Source organism: Nematolebias whitei, chromosome 21 (assembly GCF_014905685.2).
Source record: "Nematolebias whitei isolate Nwh7 chromosome 21, NemWhi1, whole genome shotgun sequence".
NCBI lineage: Eukaryota > Metazoa > Chordata > Actinopteri > Cyprinodontiformes > Rivulidae > Nematolebias > Nematolebias whitei.
This window is the reverse complement of record NC_056518.1, coordinates 28,598,753-28,617,304: the sequence shown is the minus strand read 5'-3', so window position 1 is coordinate 28,617,304 and position 18,552 is coordinate 28,598,753. Positions and strand designations below refer to the sequence as shown.

The 18,552-nt window shown below is 39.7% G+C and overlaps 2 protein-coding genes across 2 annotated transcripts in view; both read right to left on the bottom strand.

Moving 5' to 3' along the window:
- gja10a (gap junction protein alpha 10 a) overlaps nucleotides 1-1,266 on the bottom strand; it is a 6,134-nt gene extending 4,868 nt beyond the window's left edge. Inside the window, exon 1 of the mRNA XM_037695037.1 lies at nucleotides 1,207-1,266. The gene's annotated coding sequence lies outside the window, so the exon portion shown is untranslated. The remainder of the gene's footprint in view (nucleotides 1-1,206) is intronic.
- Nucleotides 1,267-4,690: 3,424 nt separating this feature from the next.
- On the bottom strand, nucleotides 4,691-11,874 carry ankrd6a (ankyrin repeat domain 6a). The gene is made up of 15 exons (XM_037694789.1): nucleotides 11,797-11,874; nucleotides 10,203-10,307; nucleotides 10,023-10,121; nucleotides 8,961-9,059; nucleotides 8,763-8,861; nucleotides 7,629-7,727; nucleotides 7,402-7,476; nucleotides 7,256-7,312; nucleotides 7,134-7,193; nucleotides 6,922-7,035; nucleotides 5,886-6,038; nucleotides 5,707-5,820; nucleotides 5,336-5,567; nucleotides 4,977-5,197; nucleotides 4,691-4,897 (listed from the first exon to the last, which is right to left on the bottom strand). Exons 1-15 carry the CDS (start codon nucleotides 11,872-11,874, stop codon nucleotides 4,691-4,693), a joined length of 1,812 nt encoding a protein of 603 aa, XP_037550717.1.
- Nucleotides 11,875-18,552: the final 6,678 nt, after the last annotated feature.

The window sequence follows — 18,552 nt, the reverse complement described above, 5'->3', positions numbered from 1 at the left end:
CATGGGACCTCGTCTTTGTCCTGAGAGCTTGAACCAGTTTCTTCAGATCATCCAATAGATACATTTCTTAAATAGTGGCAACATAAATTAAGTTTACTTGTGTTAATTTGTTTTAGAAAGTTTATTTCATTAAATTTTGTGTTTTGATGATAGGGTGGCATGGTGGCGCAGCTAGCACAACTGTCGCCCCTCAGCGAGAAGGCTATTGGATCGAATCCCGGCCGGGGGCCTTTCTGGGTGGAGCTCTCTGTGCATGCGCATGTTTTCTCCGGGTACTCCGGTTTCCTCCCACAGATCAAAAACATGCATGTTAGCCTCTAAATTGTCCCTAGGTGTGAGTGAGAGAGTGAAAGTTTTTTTTTTGTCTCGTTTGTCTCTTGTGTCCCTGTGATGGACTTGTGACCTGTCCCCGTCTTTCGCACATTGACTGCTGGACCCGCTCCTGGACATGGGCACAAGTGACCCCCGTGACCCAGAAAAGAAGAAGTGGGTAAAAGATAACGGATGGATGGGTTTGATGATGGTGGCTTGTGGTGGCAAAGTTGTTTTTGTTTGCATCTGATTCAAGACAATATTAATTTTATCTTCGTCCGACCAGTCTGGTCTTTGTGTAATACCAGGATGAAGACCATCACTTTGGACACAGTTGTACTGATCTGCTCAGGAAAGCCACGGCACAGAATCCCCCAGAGATAGTTTTTATAAAACCATCGCAGATAACCAAAGCTATGGTTGTAAAGAAATGTTAAAGCATCTGATTTCTTCTGGGCATCGGCTGGATGTTGTACAATCTGCAGCTTCAGTTTGGACACGATCCAGGCCTCCATGAAGTTGTGTGCCAAGAACATACACGTGGAGAAATCAACATAATCTCATGTACAACTTTAGAATCAAGCCCAGTTTCTCCACAAAACCAGAGCTTCAGAGATGTCAGATGAGAACATAATCATAAAGAATTTTTGAGTTTTGTTGTGTGTATATTGCTGTTGTGTTTATTGCTGATGCGTTTTGGCCCTCAGGGCCACCGTAGTGTGGGGTTTGTTTGGAAAGAGTATGACAGGGTCAATAGTTTAACGGTGAAGCTGCTGATTGAGAAAAAAAATCTTGACAACCTTCGTCAGATCTCCTGCGTCCTTGTGTTTTTACTTTGCACATGAACTAAAAGATTCACACTCATCCGTGACATAAAAAACATGCAAGCATCACCTTATATGTCACAGGTTGGCCGTCCCTCTGGGCCTCAGCGTGCACGCCGTCATGTTGATGAATCATGAGCGACCACGGCGTCTCCTCGTTTTTACCCCATGGAGACGTTTTGTTTAGACGTCCTGGTTTCTATTCGGATCCCATTGGGCCGTCCTCGTCCCTCTGCTGTGTTGGTGTGTGTGTCTGTGTGTCGGGAACGCTCTGCTGCGTTACATGCAGGGTTCACAGGATGTGAACATTGATCAGCTCCTGCTGGGACACTGCCCCCCCACCTCGCTCCATCAACCCATGCCAGGAGAGCCAAACTCCAGCCAGGACCGTCAATACGGGCCTCAGAGACAGAGCAGAATGTTTGTTCGCTTAGACCCAGGAGACCTCAGACTCTGGAGACCTCAGACCTGCACTTTAGGGTTCTGTGTCCAGATAAAACTCTTCCAGAAGGTTCATTCTGGCACGTGAAAAGGTTAATTACACGTCTTTTGTCAGTTAACCCAACAAACCAGGAACAACCTCACAGTCTCGGCAATGTGACGCCAATAATTTCAGTTTGTCTTATCTGAAACCAAGTGTTATGAGCCATAAAATTATGACCACTCACAGGTCATTAACATGGTTACCATGGTGACTATCAGTAGGTGGGATCTATCAGACAGCAAGTGAGCTTTCTGTCCTGGAAAGTGCTGGGGGATGACGTTAAGGTTGAGGATTTGAACGACTTTAAAACGATAGCTTGGCCAGTACACCGCTCCACTGGGACCATTCCAGTCTGAAGAGGTCAGAACTGGTCCAAGGATCATTGTTGTTAGTCTGTGATGTTTTTATGTGTTTTATTTCTGGTCCTTATTATCAAGGTTTTCAGTTTCTTGTTTTATTACTTAGTTTCTTCTCTGGTTGTCTGAGTTTTCCCCAGGTGTCTCAGGTGTCCACCTGACCACCTTGTCTATATTTACCAATCATCATCATACCTGGCTTGTATAAACAGACTGGTTTCCAGCTGCTGATGTTTTCACGTTGCCTTGTTTTCTTCACTTTCTAAATTACAGCGATCGTCTTTCCAGTTGTCAGTGATTCTGGCTTTGTGTATTTTGGACTCTCTGCATCAGCAGTGTCTTTTGTTTCCTTAAAACAAAACTGGAGTTTTACTTATTCACGGGCCCTGGTTGGAGATGTGTGAAGCGACCAGCTGTGGCTGCAGGGCCTTTAATTAGGTTTCCATCACGCCCCCATGAAATCGATGCAGCATTGATTTGATTTTCCCTTCAGAAGCTGCTGTGTGGTCGCTGAGGCCAAATACCAGATGTTACATCAGGATCATTGGGTTACACAACCAGAGCCCCGCCCACCCGAAACACGCCCCGCCCACATGCTGCTTTACATCATCAACCCATGAAACATGCACAGTCTTCTGTTTGGCTGTAAACATTCTATTTCTGCTAATCTAATTAATTTTTTTAAATTTTATATAAATATTTATTTATAATGAAGAAAAGATTTAATGAGTTAGTTTGAAGCAAAGTTTGTGTTTTATAATGTACAGATTCTAACATATGAAGATGAGAGGAGAACCACCTCAGGTAACAGGTGCATGATGCATCTCTGCAAGACTCAGGTAAAAACCCAGATCTTTTAAAAACAATCTATTCACAAAAAACAGCAAAATGCTAAGTAATGCTTCAGTGGCTGCAGCTAAATAATAATAAACAATATTTTCTTAAAAGAATGAAATTAACTCTAGGGGATGGTTGTTTTTATCCTCACTTTGTGCTCCAAAAACATTAAAAAAATGATTTGAGTCTTGATATTCCACTCAATTTAACTAAAAAACGGTTTATTCCAACAAGTGCACACCAATTCCTCCCTCAACACACGTCCAAAAGAATAATAATAATAATAAAAGACAATAATGAGTCCCAAATGTAATCTTGTGAAATATTTTTTTATTTATTTATTGTGATTCTGTTCATTATTGTCTCTTTCTTTAGTTTATTTTTCAATTGTTCTGATTTTGCTTTATTCCATGACAAAATACTTTTTTTAACACATAGTCAGCTAACAAGTCTTGTTTTTCCTAATTTATATCCTAGTGTTTTATAGATGAAACAAAACAGTATTTTAAAACTATCCAGTGTTCCCAAAACAAAAAGCAAGCAAGCAAAAAACAAACAAACAAACAAAATTTAAAATATATGTTCTTCAAGTTCTTTCTGATTGTTATTTCTAATCCATGGCTCTTTGTTTATTGTTTATCTATTGCATTTGTAAGACTTAACCTGAAATGAATCGAACTGTCTCTCTAAATAAAGCTATTTAAAAATGTTTACCTGTTGCAGTTTCCATCCTGACCAGCAGGTGTCACTAACAAGCTAAAAACAAGAACCACTCAGATATTTTTTTTTGTTTTTAGTATAAATTCTTCCTGATTTGGTTTTGATGCTTACAAGGATGATTGATCAAATTAACCTGCATCTTTAATCCAGCTGTTAACAGAACACTCCACTCGCAAGCTTCAGGTGTGTTATCACATTAGTTTGAACACTTTTTGATTATCTGCATTTTAACCAGGCCAGAGGAGATCAATCTGCAGGTGAACGAGCGTTTTGACACACCTGGTCAGTTTTGCAGATAAGTTCACCATGCTCAGCTACATGTTCATGCCTTAAAAATCTTACTTTGATAAACGTTTGTCTCAAAATGTAAAAACAATGGAAGTTCTGCTGCACTTCTTAACCTCTCTGTAACAAATAAAGAATATAGGAGTGAAAACAAAAACAATCTCTTACAGATAAAACTTATTTTATTGTTAACGTTCAGTTTGACCAAAAAACATTTGGTTATGTTTAGGAAAAATATTTATATGTTCCTAAAAATGTGAAGTTAGTTATGTTTAGGAAAATATCAAGTTAGAAATACATCAAGCTATGGATTAAGGAAAGATTAGGTTAGATTGAGGGAAACATTAGGTTTGTCTGGCTCAGGATTACAAAAGAAACAAGCAACGGAATAAAATTCCAAATTATTAATCTTATCACAGAACATACAAAGCTGCAACGGTCTGTAGAAAATAATCTTGCATTTTCACAACGAATGTAAAATAAATAAAATTAAAATGGACCATGACCTTTCTGTCATCCACTGCTTCTCCACTACTGATTCTAGTAATTTAACAATAAAAATAAAGTTAGATGATACAAGTTTTAATATTAACATTTACACATCAGAATCATCCTTTAGTTTTCCCTTCGTAAAACAAATTCAAGATGTGCAGCTGCTGATCAGTTCTTACAAACAAACAAACGAGTTTAACTTCCACATTTGTGAGAAACCTGAAAGAAATGATAAGGATGTTGCAGTTTGGTGCGTTTGTGATAAGATCTCTGGAAATGGAAGCCAGGACTTGAAGAATCGGTTCAGTTCATGGAAACTGAGCTTATTTTTATGATGTGACCTTAAACACCTCACAGACATTATGACACAACAAGACTCTTCAACTTATGTCCCTTGGTAGCTCAGTTGTTCTCATCTCTCTGGTCCTCAGCCTGTGGAGTTCCTCCTCCAGCTCTGCGATTCGCTGCAGGAGCTCCTTCCGGTCGACCTGAGCCCTGAGCTCCGACTGCTGCTCCACGTCCAGGATCCTCCTGTAGCACCAACGCTCCAACTGAGAAGTTACAACGTCAAAGAAATGTCGAGTCGCCTGTTGAAAGGTCACAAGCAACCAAACAGGTAGTTAGGTCAGAGTCTTTGATCAGGAGGAAACATCTGGCTGTGCTCACCTCCATGGCTCGCTGGTGATTCCTCTCCTGGATGAGTGTGGGCTCAGATCCAGCAGGTGGATCTGTGATGAACTCCAGGGCCGTGGGACCTTCAGTGGACTCCTGCTGGAGGCCATGACTCAGACTGTCCTGCAGTGCTTCAGGGTGCCAGGAGGGGGCAGCAGAGATCTGCAGGAGTCCTGAGGGGCCTTCTGCAGGAGCTGTGGGGTTCTGGTTCTGATCTGTTTCGGGGGGAATTACAGCACCGCAGATCTTTATATTATTAAAATATTGAAATGTAACATGAAAACAACGTTTTAATTGCAGAACCATCATGTCACTGACGTCTCGTGCTCTCATCTTAATGCTCTCTGATGCACCTGAACTTCTGTCCTCCTTCATCTCAAAGTAAGTTCTGCTCCTCATCTGCTCCACACATCTGGACCTTAAGTTGTTGGTGGAGAGGGAAGCACTACTGTCTGGAGATAACACATCTGGTTCTGCAGACGTCTCCAGCAGCAGCTTGTGGTACCGGATCTGAGCTGGGACGTGGATGTCTTTGTCCTCCAGCAGGGACAGACACCAGCTCTTCAGCTCGTGTCTCGCTGCAGCCTGAAGATGGAAACAGACATCTGCTGAACATGACAGCATGGTGCATGACACCTAGAACATCTGAAAGATTTAACGTGCTCATGTTGTTAAAACAAGACGCAGTCCACATTAAATCAGGGACAGTCAGGTGTGATGATACCTGACTCCTCAGGGCTTCAGCTCTGTCCTGTGCAGCTTTCTGCTCCATCCTGAACATCAGGTTCCTCGTCTCAGCTGCAGCTCTCTCCTGATTCAGGAGGTCCAACACTTTGAGCTGTTTAAAGAAGCATGAGGTTTAACTGGCATGGCTACAGACTCAGTTTTGATCTGCATGCGGACCTGGTGTCGAGTCCTGTGCTCCATCCTGTCCAGGCGTCTGCTGACCTCCTTCTGGACGTTCAGGATGTGCAGCTTCACCTCCTCCTCTGTGGCCTTCACCTGATCCTTCACCTTCTTCAGGAGCGGCTCACAGGGGCAGCTGCTGGCTGCAGCCTGAGGAGCAAAACACCTTTTTATACAGAAATCTACCAGAGCTGTAATTTTCTCTCATCTAGGTTTACTAGATGAGCAAAATCAAAGCAACTGGACATCTGTTCTCTGAAGACGTTTAGCTTCCCATCTGAGGAGCTTCATCCATTTAGGACTGGAGAATCTGGATTTCTAATCATCAAAGTTCATGCTCAATAATCCACGTAAAAAATCCAACAAAGTTCAGTCAGGTTATCTGTACGGTTTATTTTTGTTGAGACGTTTCATCCTTCATCCAAAGGACTTCATCAGTCCGAGGAGTCACAAACAAACTGAGTCCCACAAGCAGCGCACTCACATGGTGGACTGACCTGTTTACTGGTGACAAGATGGTTTCTGGGGTCGACTCCTCTGAGGTAGCCATAGCCAAAGTGGTTCAAAACATCAAAGTTCATGCTCAATTTTTTTTGTGGCTCCTCAGATTGATGAAGTCCTTTGAATGAAGGGCGAAACATCTCAACAAAAAATAAACCATCCAGATGACCTGACTGAACAATGTTGGATGGATTTCTAAGCTTTAAACTGCATGAAATTATCTGTTTATTCAAGCTTAATTCCAATGCAGATTAATCTCACTCCCTTCCCTCCTGAGGATCATTAGGGTTAGAGATCCTGCTCACTCTGGTGTATTTACTTCTGTATTCTAATTATCATTGTGCTTGTCCCTTTTTAAACGAACAAATGGAAATGAAGATGATTTGCTACAGAGGAGCTGCTCAACCACCTGAACAGGTACTGTTTGTTTAACAAGAGCAAAACTGAACTTCCTGTTCCAAAACGGAAGCTGCACTAAATTTATTTACACTTTTCAGTGATGTCCGACTGAATGAAGGAGAAATGAAACAACCTGTCGAACTTTGCCCTCCTTGTCTCGGTACAGAGTGTAGAGCTGAAGGACCTTTCTGTCTCCATCTTCACAAAAACTCTGCAGTCGGAGGTGATCCTTCCTTTCAGACAAATCCTGCAGAGATGTTACAGAAGCTGCTACTGAACAGTAACAGATGAAGAAGGTCTTAATAAATTCATCAGATTATCCAGCTGATGCTGCTCAGGACTCACCTTGATGGCTGATCTGGGGTCAGTTTGTCTGCAAGCTTCCTTCGTCACAGAGCGGCTCGCCTGCAATCATCAAACCAGGTGAAAACACCGTCTCAATGCCCTGAAACGTTCTGTTTTCTTACTTTAGCTGGTGGGGCTCTCACTCTGTGTTTCCTCAAGTTTCTTCTCGGGTAACAAACCTGAGGGCAGAAACACCTGGTGACTTCTGTCTTTGTTTTTTGTAAGCTATATAAATTGAAATGCAGTGAAGGACATCGATGACACAGACCTGTGGAGCTTTAGTGAGAAGAGACGTTTGTTTGTTTCGCTTGGCTCTGACTTTATCGAGAGCTGCCTCTTCTGTCTGAAAGAGAAAACTTATGTGCTCAGACAACTCTCTTTCTGAGAAAACCCTTCACTGGTGAGACGTTAATCCATCCGACTATATCAGAAAAGATGGATTCACATTTCCAAGAAATTAAAAATACGAAGACTGACCTTTGAGGTGCACCCCACTTTGTTTTGGGTTCTCCCATCGACGCCGGCTGCCAGTAAGAGCTGAACAACTTTTTTATGGTTCAGAGCAGCAGCAACGTGCAGAGCTGTGTCTCCTGCCTGCAGTCACAGGGACACAGGAGGGACAATAATTGTCTTTTAGCAGAACAAAAGCTACAGGCAAATCAAGAAAATTAAGGATGATTAAGTTTTTTTAAGTCCTTTTGAAAGAACGTTTTGAATGCAGCTGTTTTTTCTCATATTTCTCACCTGTTTGCCTCATGTTGCTCACCTGCTTTGTCTCATATTACTTTTTTCAATTCAATTCAACCTTTATTTAGACAGATAAATCTCATTGAGCCTTGAAGACTCATTTACAAGTGAGATTTGTTTAGACAGACAAAAAAGTAGTGAAACTGAACACATGTAGGAATTGAAGGCAAAAAGATTCTTGTCAAACTCGTTCTTCTTACCTAGTTTGTCTCATATTTCTCATCTGATTTATCTCTAGTTTCTTAGTAGATTATTTCATGAGTCCCACCTGGATTGTTGGTTTTCTATCCTGGTTTGTCTCATATTTCTCACTTGGTTTGTCTGATATTACTAACATGGTCCATCTCATGGTTCTCAGCTGGATTGTGTCATGTTTTTCACCTGGTTTGTCTCATGTTTTTAACATGATTTGTCTCTTGTTTTTTTACCCAGATTATTTCATGTTTCTCACCTGGATTATGTCATGTTTTTCACCTGGTTTGTCTCATATTTCTCACCTGGTCTGTCTCATGTTTTTAACATGATTTGTCTCTTGTTTTTTTACCCAGATTATTTCATGTTTCTCACCTGGATTGTGTCATGTTTTTCACCTGGTTTGTCATGTTTCTAACCTGGTTCATCTCACATTGCTCACATTGTTTATCTCATTTTTCTCACCTAGATTATGTTATGTTTCTAACCTGGTTTGTACCATGTTTCTCGTCTGGTTGATCTAATTTTTTATTGGGCTTGTCTCATGTTTCTAATCTGGTTCATGTCATGTTTCTTACCTGGTTTGTCTCATGTTTCTCACCTAATTTATCTCATATTTCTCACTTGGTTTGTCATGTTTCAAACCTGGTTCATCTGTGTTTCTCACCTAATTTATCTCATGTTTCTCACCTGGTTTGTCTCTGACACACTGCACTGGGACCTCAGCAGGATCTTCAGCAGGCTCAGGTTGTTGTAGCGAGATGCTACATGCAGGCAGGTGTCACCCAACTTAAAGCAGCAAATGTTCATGGTAATGAGACGTGTCATAGTCATATTTCCTGACCTACAGCCTTACAGCTCACTTAGAAGGACACCCCTTTTGGTCACCTTGTTCTTGTTGTCGGGGTTCGACCCTCCGATCAGCAGAAGCTGAGCCGTCTGAGCATGCCCGTTCAGACACGCCAGGTGAAGAGCTGTGTTTCCTGCCTGCAACAATCAGAGCAAAGAGAACTGAGAGCACAAGAATTCAGATTTCCTAGTCGGTGAAGATGGACATGACAATCAGTTTAAAGTCATTTCGAGGAGTTTTGCAGGAAGAAACCATATTGTTGGATTTATTTTTGCAGTGTCTGTCTGCACACCTGAGGTCATTGTTGGATTTATTTAAAGCAGACATGTTCCTTTGTAATTATGGTTTATTTGTTCAATCAGAATCATGTTTAACTCTGTGAGATATACAGTAAGAGATCAGATACTAATCTTCTACTTCAACAGCCTGGTTTTATTTAGAGTTCACTGTGAACTATTTTAATTCAATCAGGTTTTAGATGTTAATGCACCGAGTCAGGCAGACATTTCTAAGGTAGACTAGAATTAGAGTGTCAGCCGAGGCACAGCCTATCTCATATAAAATAAATTCTTCATTTACCACTGTGTTATGACACCATAACACCTGCCCACTTGTGGAAGACTCAAACAGGTTTCACATTAACTAGGGTTGAATAATTTTTTCATGAAGATTTTGTATGGAGTCTGATGCAGGTATCTTTTTCAAAGTTGGGGCAATTGTAAGTCAATAAACCCTTTTGTCATGGAATAATCTTAAAAAATCGAATTAGATTCAAAACAAAATAAAAGTAGCATTTTTGTACAAAGTACAAAAGTACCCTGTTATTAAGGCTGATTGTGATGTAATTTCAACCTTGTGTTATTAGTTTATTAATGATGCTTGTATTTCAATGAGAGTCAAGATCAAAGTCTCTGAAACTAATGTTTTTGTGCTTGGGAATTTGACAGATTTGTGAATCATCTGACATTTCTGCCAAATGGTGGCGGCTGGAATGAGTCCCAGCAGAAATCCCATGTAGGGAAAAATCTACATTTAGATGAACTAATAGTTAAGACTCACTTTTGATCCTTTGCTTTAGCTAAACTTTTATTTACCATTACCTTGTTCTTGATGTGAACGTCAGCTCCGGCCCTGATGAGCAGCTTGACGCACTGAAAGAATCCATGCCAAGACACTTCATGGAGGGCAGTGTTTCCATCCTCAAACACACAAAGCACCACAACCACAATTAACGGGGTTTCATGTTAGGACGTTAGGTGATGGCCCGGTTCATGACTCACCAGGTCCTGCAGATCCACGGCACAGCCTCCAGCTATCAAAGCAGCCATTGTCTTACTGTTCCCCACCATGGCGCAGCGATGCAGCGCTGTCCGAGGTCCTGAGCCCTGATGGAGGGAGCAGCAGCTAACTACACTTTAACTGTTCAGATTAGGATATAGATCTGTCAGCAACATCCAATAAACATCACATGAATGCAAAGAGCTGGTTCACCTAACATGGATCCAGAAATTCAACTTAGACTTAGCCTCTGATGTGTGTCCCATCAGTGTATGAATGTGATCTAAAAGCACTGTTTAGTCTCATTAGAATGATTTGTTCAATTAGCTTTGTAGAGATCTAGTAGAGTGCTGTATGAATGGGTAAATGAGGACACAGATTGTCATGTAAAGTGCTTTGAGTATCTTGAAATAAGATAGAAAGGCGCTATATAAGTACAGTCCATTTACCATCAGGGGTCAGTAGTTCCTGAACCAAAAGTAGTGTTTATAAACTAATGGGAATAAAATGTATCCATTTATGGTTAGATATTGATTAAAATCAAGCTCATTGTTGCATATTTTGAAAAAGACTAAACTTTTACATGTTTCTGTAAATGTGAAGGACAGAAAGTGTCTGAACATTTTTTTCTTTGAACCAGTTATGGTGTTCCTCATGGTTGTTAGCTTGGTCTCATTTTATTTTCCATATTCATGATATTAGGTAAAATCACCAAGAATAAAAATAATAATATCTGCTTTTACGCTGATGACAAAGCTCTTTTTATTAATGAAATCTGTCAACACTGAGCTGCTTAATACATTTGTCTTTCTTTCATCTGTGCAAAAATCTACTTTGTAAAAAAAAAAAAAAAATCTGTAGCATTTTGTCTCAAAGTGACACTGAAAAATTTGTACATGCATTCATAAATTACAGACTTGATCACTGCAGTGTTGGTTTAGCTGGATGTCCAAAGAGTTCCCAAAGATCTTCCTGGTTATCCAAAATGCTGCAGCCAGAGTTTTGACAGAAGCAACAAAACAGGATCTCGTTTCATCAACTTTAGTATTGTCACATTGTCAGCCTGTCATATGCAGACAATACTTATTATTTTATAAATTTTTTTGTAATAAAATACAAGATTTGTAATACATAATACATGATACAAGTTTTGTAAATTCAATTGTACCGGAATACTCTCTGCTCACCTTCTATAATCAGCTGTGTTTATTTTACAAGCTATGGTCAGTGTTTGTATTTCACCTGCAGATCTGCACACCTGTGTGGTTCTGTAGCTCTTTGTATACGTGAGGGTTCATGTAACAGATTTTCCATCAGTTTCTACCTTGAAAGCAGCAGAAACTACAAAAGTGTTGGTACCTTCCGTTGGATGATTTCACTGTTTTCAGTCCTGCAGCACTCATGTTTCACTGAAGGGGTTTCTACTTCCTGTTGATGCAAAAACAACAAGTGTGAAATTGGATTAAAAAAAAACTTCTGAAATGGTTTGGAGAGATAAAAGCAAACAGTTATAAAAGTATACTTTGTAAAAATGTGATTTGGTTTACAGAGTGTCAGCAACGGCAGAGGTTTGGACTGTTGCAGAAGTTTTGTTACCTCGGCGAGACTGAGCGAGCACACCAAGTTCTCCATGTCAGAAGATGTCAGAGAGTTCCTCCTGCAGAACACTGCCATCCAGCTGCTCCAGCTGCAGGAGAAAAACAATAAAAGGTAAAAGGACTACTGAAAACTGTTGGATTCTCTGAAACCATTCTACAAACAGAACAAAAGACAGACCCAGCTTGCATGTAACGGTCAAAACAGCTCATTAAAAAAATACTGGATTTAAATTTTCATTCTGTTTCATCCTTAAAAAGATGAAGAGCACAACTTGTAAACAATTTAATAAAATAAATGATCATCTTCAGATGTGCTGTTAAATGTAAGTTCATGTCCTGCCACCTTCACTGGTTTTCAGCCTTTGTTACTCATTCTGTAAATCTATCATGTCTGGTTCAGCTTCCTGTGCTGGCTTCACCTGTTCAGTGTCACATCAGTACCAGCTTCTGTTTCTGCCCGTCTTTTAACCTAGATTCTACTCTGCTGAGCTCCTGTTAGTGAAAATTACCAGATGAAGATTGAAGATCAGGTGTGTTTTGTCTACAGCAGACAAAAACTGTGTCTCCATATATGCTGTAAACCCATCTGACTGTTTCTATGGAAACGAGAGACAAAAACTTACCTGTTTCAGTCTCCAAAGTAACAAATGCTGTAAAACCACATCTCCATCTCCATGGTAACAGATGTTGTTTACCCAATTGTTTTTTGTGATAACAGATGCTGTAAACTCACTCATTTCTGTCTCAGTGGTAAGAGCAGATGGTGTATACATGTATGTTTCTGTCTCTGTGATGACAGATGCTGTACACCTGTGTGCTTGTATCCATAGCAGCCAGTGCTGTATCCTGTCTGTCTTTGTCTCCATGGCAACAGATGTTGTTAATTCCCCTTTCTTTGTTTCTGTGATAACAGATGTTGTTTACCCATTCGTTTATCTCCATGGAAACAGATGTTGTTAAGCCACTGATTTTTATCTCCATAGTAACAGATGCTGTTGATCTGTGTGTCTCGTTTCCATAGTAATGAATGGGTGATGTAAACACGTCTATGTTTTTATGGTAACAAATGTCGAAAACCTACTTGTCTCCATCTCCATGGCAACAGATACAATTAACACACTCGGGTCTGCAGCAGGTTTTGATGTCAGTGACAAAGTTCAGTGTCAATTGATGGTCAATATTTTTATTGTTTCTTGTAGTTTACAGTAACACAATGGCATATTGTTTTTTCATTATTATCTGACCACTTTGTCTAAAACACAGGAAAAGTGTTAGGCCTGATGGTCAGATTTAATCTTAGATGATGATCATAATCCTGAACGTGAAGCAGAGATGTGCTCTTTAGAATCCCATTGTGTAATAAAAAAGGTGAAACGGGACCTCATGACACAAGATCTGCCTTGAGAACCAGAGTTTCTACCATTTTAAATAATTTGTGTGGCAGCAGCTCACAAAGGCAGTACTTGTAAGATCTCATCACAAGCGTCTCCATCCCTCCTGTGATCTCCTGACGCAGGTGAAAATAGGAAGAGTCTTTTTCCACATTTATTTAAAACGGTACAGACGTAAAGCTGAGTTCACTCGCTGATTTGATAACTTAAAACATTTTAACCTTCTGTTTATCCATTTGAGTTGAGAGGAAAAGAGTCAAACTTTGAGGTGGTGAAAAATAAATTGGGCTGTTCTGCTTATTTAATCTTCCACTCTCCATGCAAACTGTTTAATAATTTGTGTTAATCCATGTGAACAAATTTTCCCCGTGATTATAATATCAATTATTAAAAAGCACACAGAGAAGTTTAACTCTAATGTCCATTTTAGTTCAATCTTAGCACTCACATCAGACTCCTAAATGCCCCTCAGAGAACATCACAGTTCCACCACAATTTATTTTATTCATATTATCTTTTTGTGTTGTCTTGTAATATTGTAGTGAAATGTTTTTGGCATTTTTATTGATGGTCTTTTAAACAGTTTTGGTTGGCTGTGGTGACATATTTTCATTAAAAATAAGTTAAAACCTGTCAATAAAAAGAAAAAAATTATAATTAAAGTAATCTAATAAACCCTATATGTTCTGACTGATATGTATATATATATATATATATATATTCATATTTATAGACAGTTAAAACAGGCAGCATCTCTTGTTAACAGCTGAAAATGAATCATTTGATTTTAGAACATCTGCACATCAATGTAGTTATTTTTAGTTTCCTGGATTAAAGTGTTTAAATGTGTCACATGTGATGGTGATAGTAATCCTGAATTAACCTGAAATTGGTTCTCATGACCGAATAAGTCAAAGTGTAACCTGACTGCTTGCAGCAAATAATAAACTGTGACGAAACACGCTCAGCAGGACACAAACAGAAGCTTCAGTTTTTATTTTAATACCTTAAAACTTGTTCAAATCAGTCTCATGTTTACCATCATAAACCAGAGAATCTCTCAGCCGGATCCGATTTACCTGACGGGTCACAGAAACCGGGTCTTCTCCTGCTCTCTGCTGGAAAAACGAGCATCCGTTCAGAATCCAGTGCAGCGTTTCAGTGAAACGAGGGCTTTTTGTGGTAAGAAGATAATTCTGCTGCAACAACAGACAGGATCAGCGGACGGATCAGTTCTGTCAGATTCAGGGGGGCGGGGGGTTAAGCCCTCTGTCCTCAACAAACCAACAATTATGTCATCTGAATCTACTCGGAACCAGAACCAGATGTTTAGATATGACTTACAGTGATTCAGTCAAAGGGTTCTTAGGGGATCGGATGCTACATCTAATGTTCTCTAACTGCATCCATATACTGTATCTCATCTTTGTCTTTTTCCTGGCAGATGTTTTTCAACATCCTATCAATATACACACCGTCCCTCCTCTGGACATGCCCAAACCATCTCAGTTTGGCCTCATTGGACTCAAATATTGAAGAAATGCTGGTAAGTTGTTTCAAAGCACCGCAGTAATCCATTCATGTTAGCAGGAAAAGTTTTTCATCACAATGTTTTGACATCACACTTGACTTTTGTTACTGATCAGCACACCTGACTTTAGTTACTAATTGGCATAGCTGATCTTTATTACTGATCATCACACATGACATTTCTTATCAATCAGTACATATGACTTTGCTACCAATCAACACACCCAGCCTTTATTACTGATCAGCACAATTGACTTTTGTTACTGATCATCACACCTGACATTTGTTATCAAGCGGCACACCTGACCTTAGTTACTGATTGGCACACCTAACCTTTATAATTCATCAGTACACCCAGCATTTTTTTTTTTAACCAATTAGCACAATTGACTTTTGTTACTGATCGGCACACCTGACCTTTGTTCCTGATTGGCACAGTTGATCTTTGTTACCACACCTGACCTTTCTTTACTGATTGGCACAGTGGATCTTAGTTACTGATCAGCACACCTGACCTTAATTACCAATAAGCACAACTGATCTCTGTAACAGATTGTCACACCTGACCTTTGATATGGATGACACACCTGATCTTTATCAGCTCACCTGATCTGTGGTAGACCTTTATTACTGATCAGCACACCCAGACTTTTTTTTTTTTTTTTTTTTACCAATTAGCACAAGTGACTTTTGTTACTAATTGCCACACCTGACATTTGCTTTCAATTGACACATCTGACCTTTGTTACCAGTCGGCACACCCGATTTCTGTTACAAATTGTCACACCTGACCTTTATCAGCTCACCTGATCTGTGCTAGAAATTAGCACATCTGGCCTATTTTCTATCTAATTTCATAACAGAACTCATGCCATCTTGTTTTTTCATCACTGTAACAAATTTTAAATGTTTTCTCTGCAGATGACTGATGTGATTTCTGTAGATAAAAAAGATGAAACTTAGGGAGAACCTCAGAGAACGATTCAGTTTTGACTCAAAACATTCTCACTGAGCAGCGATGACAGCAGCTTTTTAATCAGCAAAGTTCTGATCTGATAAAAAAAAAAACAATTTATTGTATTTAAAAAAAATCAGATCAGAATCATATACATATTATAAATGTGAGGTATTAAAAATAGATTTCCACCAGTTGAAAACAACAATAACAACAACAACAACCCAACAGCAGGCTGGCGACAGGATCAAGACCGGATCCTGAATGCAGTTTGGTTTCTCATGAGTGAGCGTGCACGCCCACGTGCAGGAGTGTCTCCTGCTTTGGTCAGGATTGTATAATCGTTGCTGCTGCTGTCAGCATTACAGCCCGTTACATAAGACAATTTGATGTTCAGAATTTTAATCCAGCTGCACAGACTGCGCGCGCTCACATCTGGGATTTCCAGCTCTGCACTCGCCTCACCCCGAGGATTCTCCTCGCAAACTGGACTCCAAATCCAGAGGTGGGTCAGAAAGGTGGACCTGGCTCTGCCTGGCTGTCCCGTCTGAGATATGAGTTTTATAACTGGCATCAGATGGTTGGTTGTCCAGCTGTTATAGAAACATCAGGAGGGGTTTAATCCAAATTTAAAGATTCAGTCTGACGGCAGGATTGTTGCCTTTAACGATCCCTGAAACTTTAATCAATTTATTTCTTATAACTTTCTTCCTAAAATGATCTGAATATAGATTTTGAATACAATGTTTGACACAAACAAGAAAAACAGACAGAATGATGAAGATTTAAACTGAAACACAACCAATGGAACAATGGAACGAAACTGAATATAAATGTTAAAACTCAAAGCAGGTGATCAAAATTCTGTGCAGACTGATGGGATGTGACACTTCTAGCTTTTGATGGAGGAAAAGTACAAATATTTTACATATTTTTACAGACAGGCACTCAGGTAAACAGCAGAACCTAAAGCACAATTATTATTCCCATCATGGCGGTGGAAACATGAACGTGTCTGACACTTCAAAACACCCAAAGACTGTTGGATGTTTTCTGTTTTTAGTGAAACTCGGGGGGGAAAAATAATCCTAAAAAAAACCACGACACCGCTAACTTTTCCTCCCAACTCAAAAACAGGGTGTCAGATCAGTTTTTACAGCTCGTCATTAATCCGACCAGAGTTAAAGATTCTTGTTGCAATGTGTGAATTCAAACATAAAGAAGTTTTCCTGATCTATATTAGATGGTACAATTTAAAGGATTTTTCCCCAGTATCGTAATCGATTCTGAAATGCAGTGAATGTAAACAACACACTCAGCTGAATCCACCAAAACACAAGTGAAGACTTAAGTCATGATTGACCCACATTTAGTCTGTAGTCTGAGTGTATATAATATATAACAATATCTACAGGTAAGTTTAGCATTTCTCTTATTTTTGTTCACTCTGGCGAGGCTGAAACCAACAAACTCGATGTAAACAGAGGCATTTTATGCTTTACTCAACAAACCTGAGCTAAAGTGTCAGACTGTTCCATCTCAAACAACTCTGTTAGATCAATTTTCACTCACTTTGGCTGCTGTAAGGAAACATGTAGTCGGAGTCCAGTCAAATTTTTCTTACAGATTTTTTTTTGGGGGAAGGGGGGGACTCAAAAAAAGGGAGATTCCAGTCAATTTTAAAGTGATGTTCTGTCTAGAACAGGGGTCTGCAACCTTTACGACCAAAAGAGCCATTTTACGCCTTGGTTCACTAAATTAAAAGTGATCAGAGCCACAGCAACCTGTTATTGTGATTATCAACTGGTGGCCCATGGGCCACCTTAGGTTTGTTGGAGGGGGCTTTTATGGCCATTAGGGGTGACATTATAAAGCTAAAAAAATCGAATAATTTATATTTTTACAGTTTAAGACCATGAAAAGACCAGATTCTTGTGTGTGTGGGGGGTGGGGGGTGGGGGGTAGTTTTCTAATAAATAAATCTATGAACTATGCAGACATATGTATTTTTTTTTATTGTGGAAAAATTAATTAAGTATAGAAATAAAGCATAAAGTTAAAGTGAATATGTTTTACTTCTTGTACATGTTCCAATATTCACATATTTGCAAAAAAAAAAAAAAAAAAAATTACAGGAAAATTGCTAAAACGAGTCCTTTTTGTCATTTGTATAACAACCAACAACGTTCAGTTTTATGTTATTTGTGGTCAAAAGCTTGAAAGAGCCAATTCAGAGGAACCAAAGCAGCTCCAGAGCCTCAGGTTGCAGACTAGAAGGTATCACTTATTAGGCAGGGAGCATGGAGTATGGAGAAAGAGGCCAACGTTTTTATCTAAGCTGATGGCTAAACATAAGCAAACAAACAAACAAACAAGCCCTCATTTGGCCATTAGCCTGGCCTAGATGAAACTTTTGCCTGTTTCTCCATACTCTGAGCTCCATGACTGATGTCACTAATGAAAACTATCAGACAGAACTTCACTTCAGTGGCTGGAATGTCCCTTTAATTATCCTTACGAGAACGATATTGTGCAGATTTGGTTCCTACGTTACAAATTATTTTCGTCCGGTCCTTATGGTTTTTCATTGAGCTCCTTCAGATCAGATCACTCTCTGTTCCGGTTTCCACGTGGACCAAAACAGTCGCTTCTCTTTTGTCCTGCGAAATCAGTATAAACATTAGAGGGATTTCAGAGTCAGACTCGGCACATGCTTATGCCACGAGTCTCATGTTGTTCTGTCTCACATCTGTTGCATCTGGTAAAGACGCTGGGCGGGGAAGGTCCTGCCTGGTCTTAGTGGTATTTTAGATTTAATAGTTATTTTTATTCCGACGACAGATGGAAACTAATATGAGCTGCAGCAAGTGGCCAATCT

What these genes read in the sequence shown, in the direction of transcription:
- ankrd6a (XM_037694789.1), bottom strand. Translation starts at nt 11,874, where the DNA reads ATGGCAGTGTTCTGCAGGAGGAACTCTCTGACATCTTCTGACATGGAG. An exon ending in GTGTGTCAGAGACAAACCAG is followed by an intron (nt 7,728 to 8,762) that starts GTGAGAAACATG and finishes CTGTGACTGCAG; the next exon opens with GCAGGAGACACAGCTCTGCA. An exon ending in ATCACCAGCGAGCCATGGAG is followed by an intron (nt 4,898 to 4,976) that starts GTGAGCACAGCC and finishes ACCTTTCAACAG; the next exon opens with GCGACTCGACATTTCTTTGA.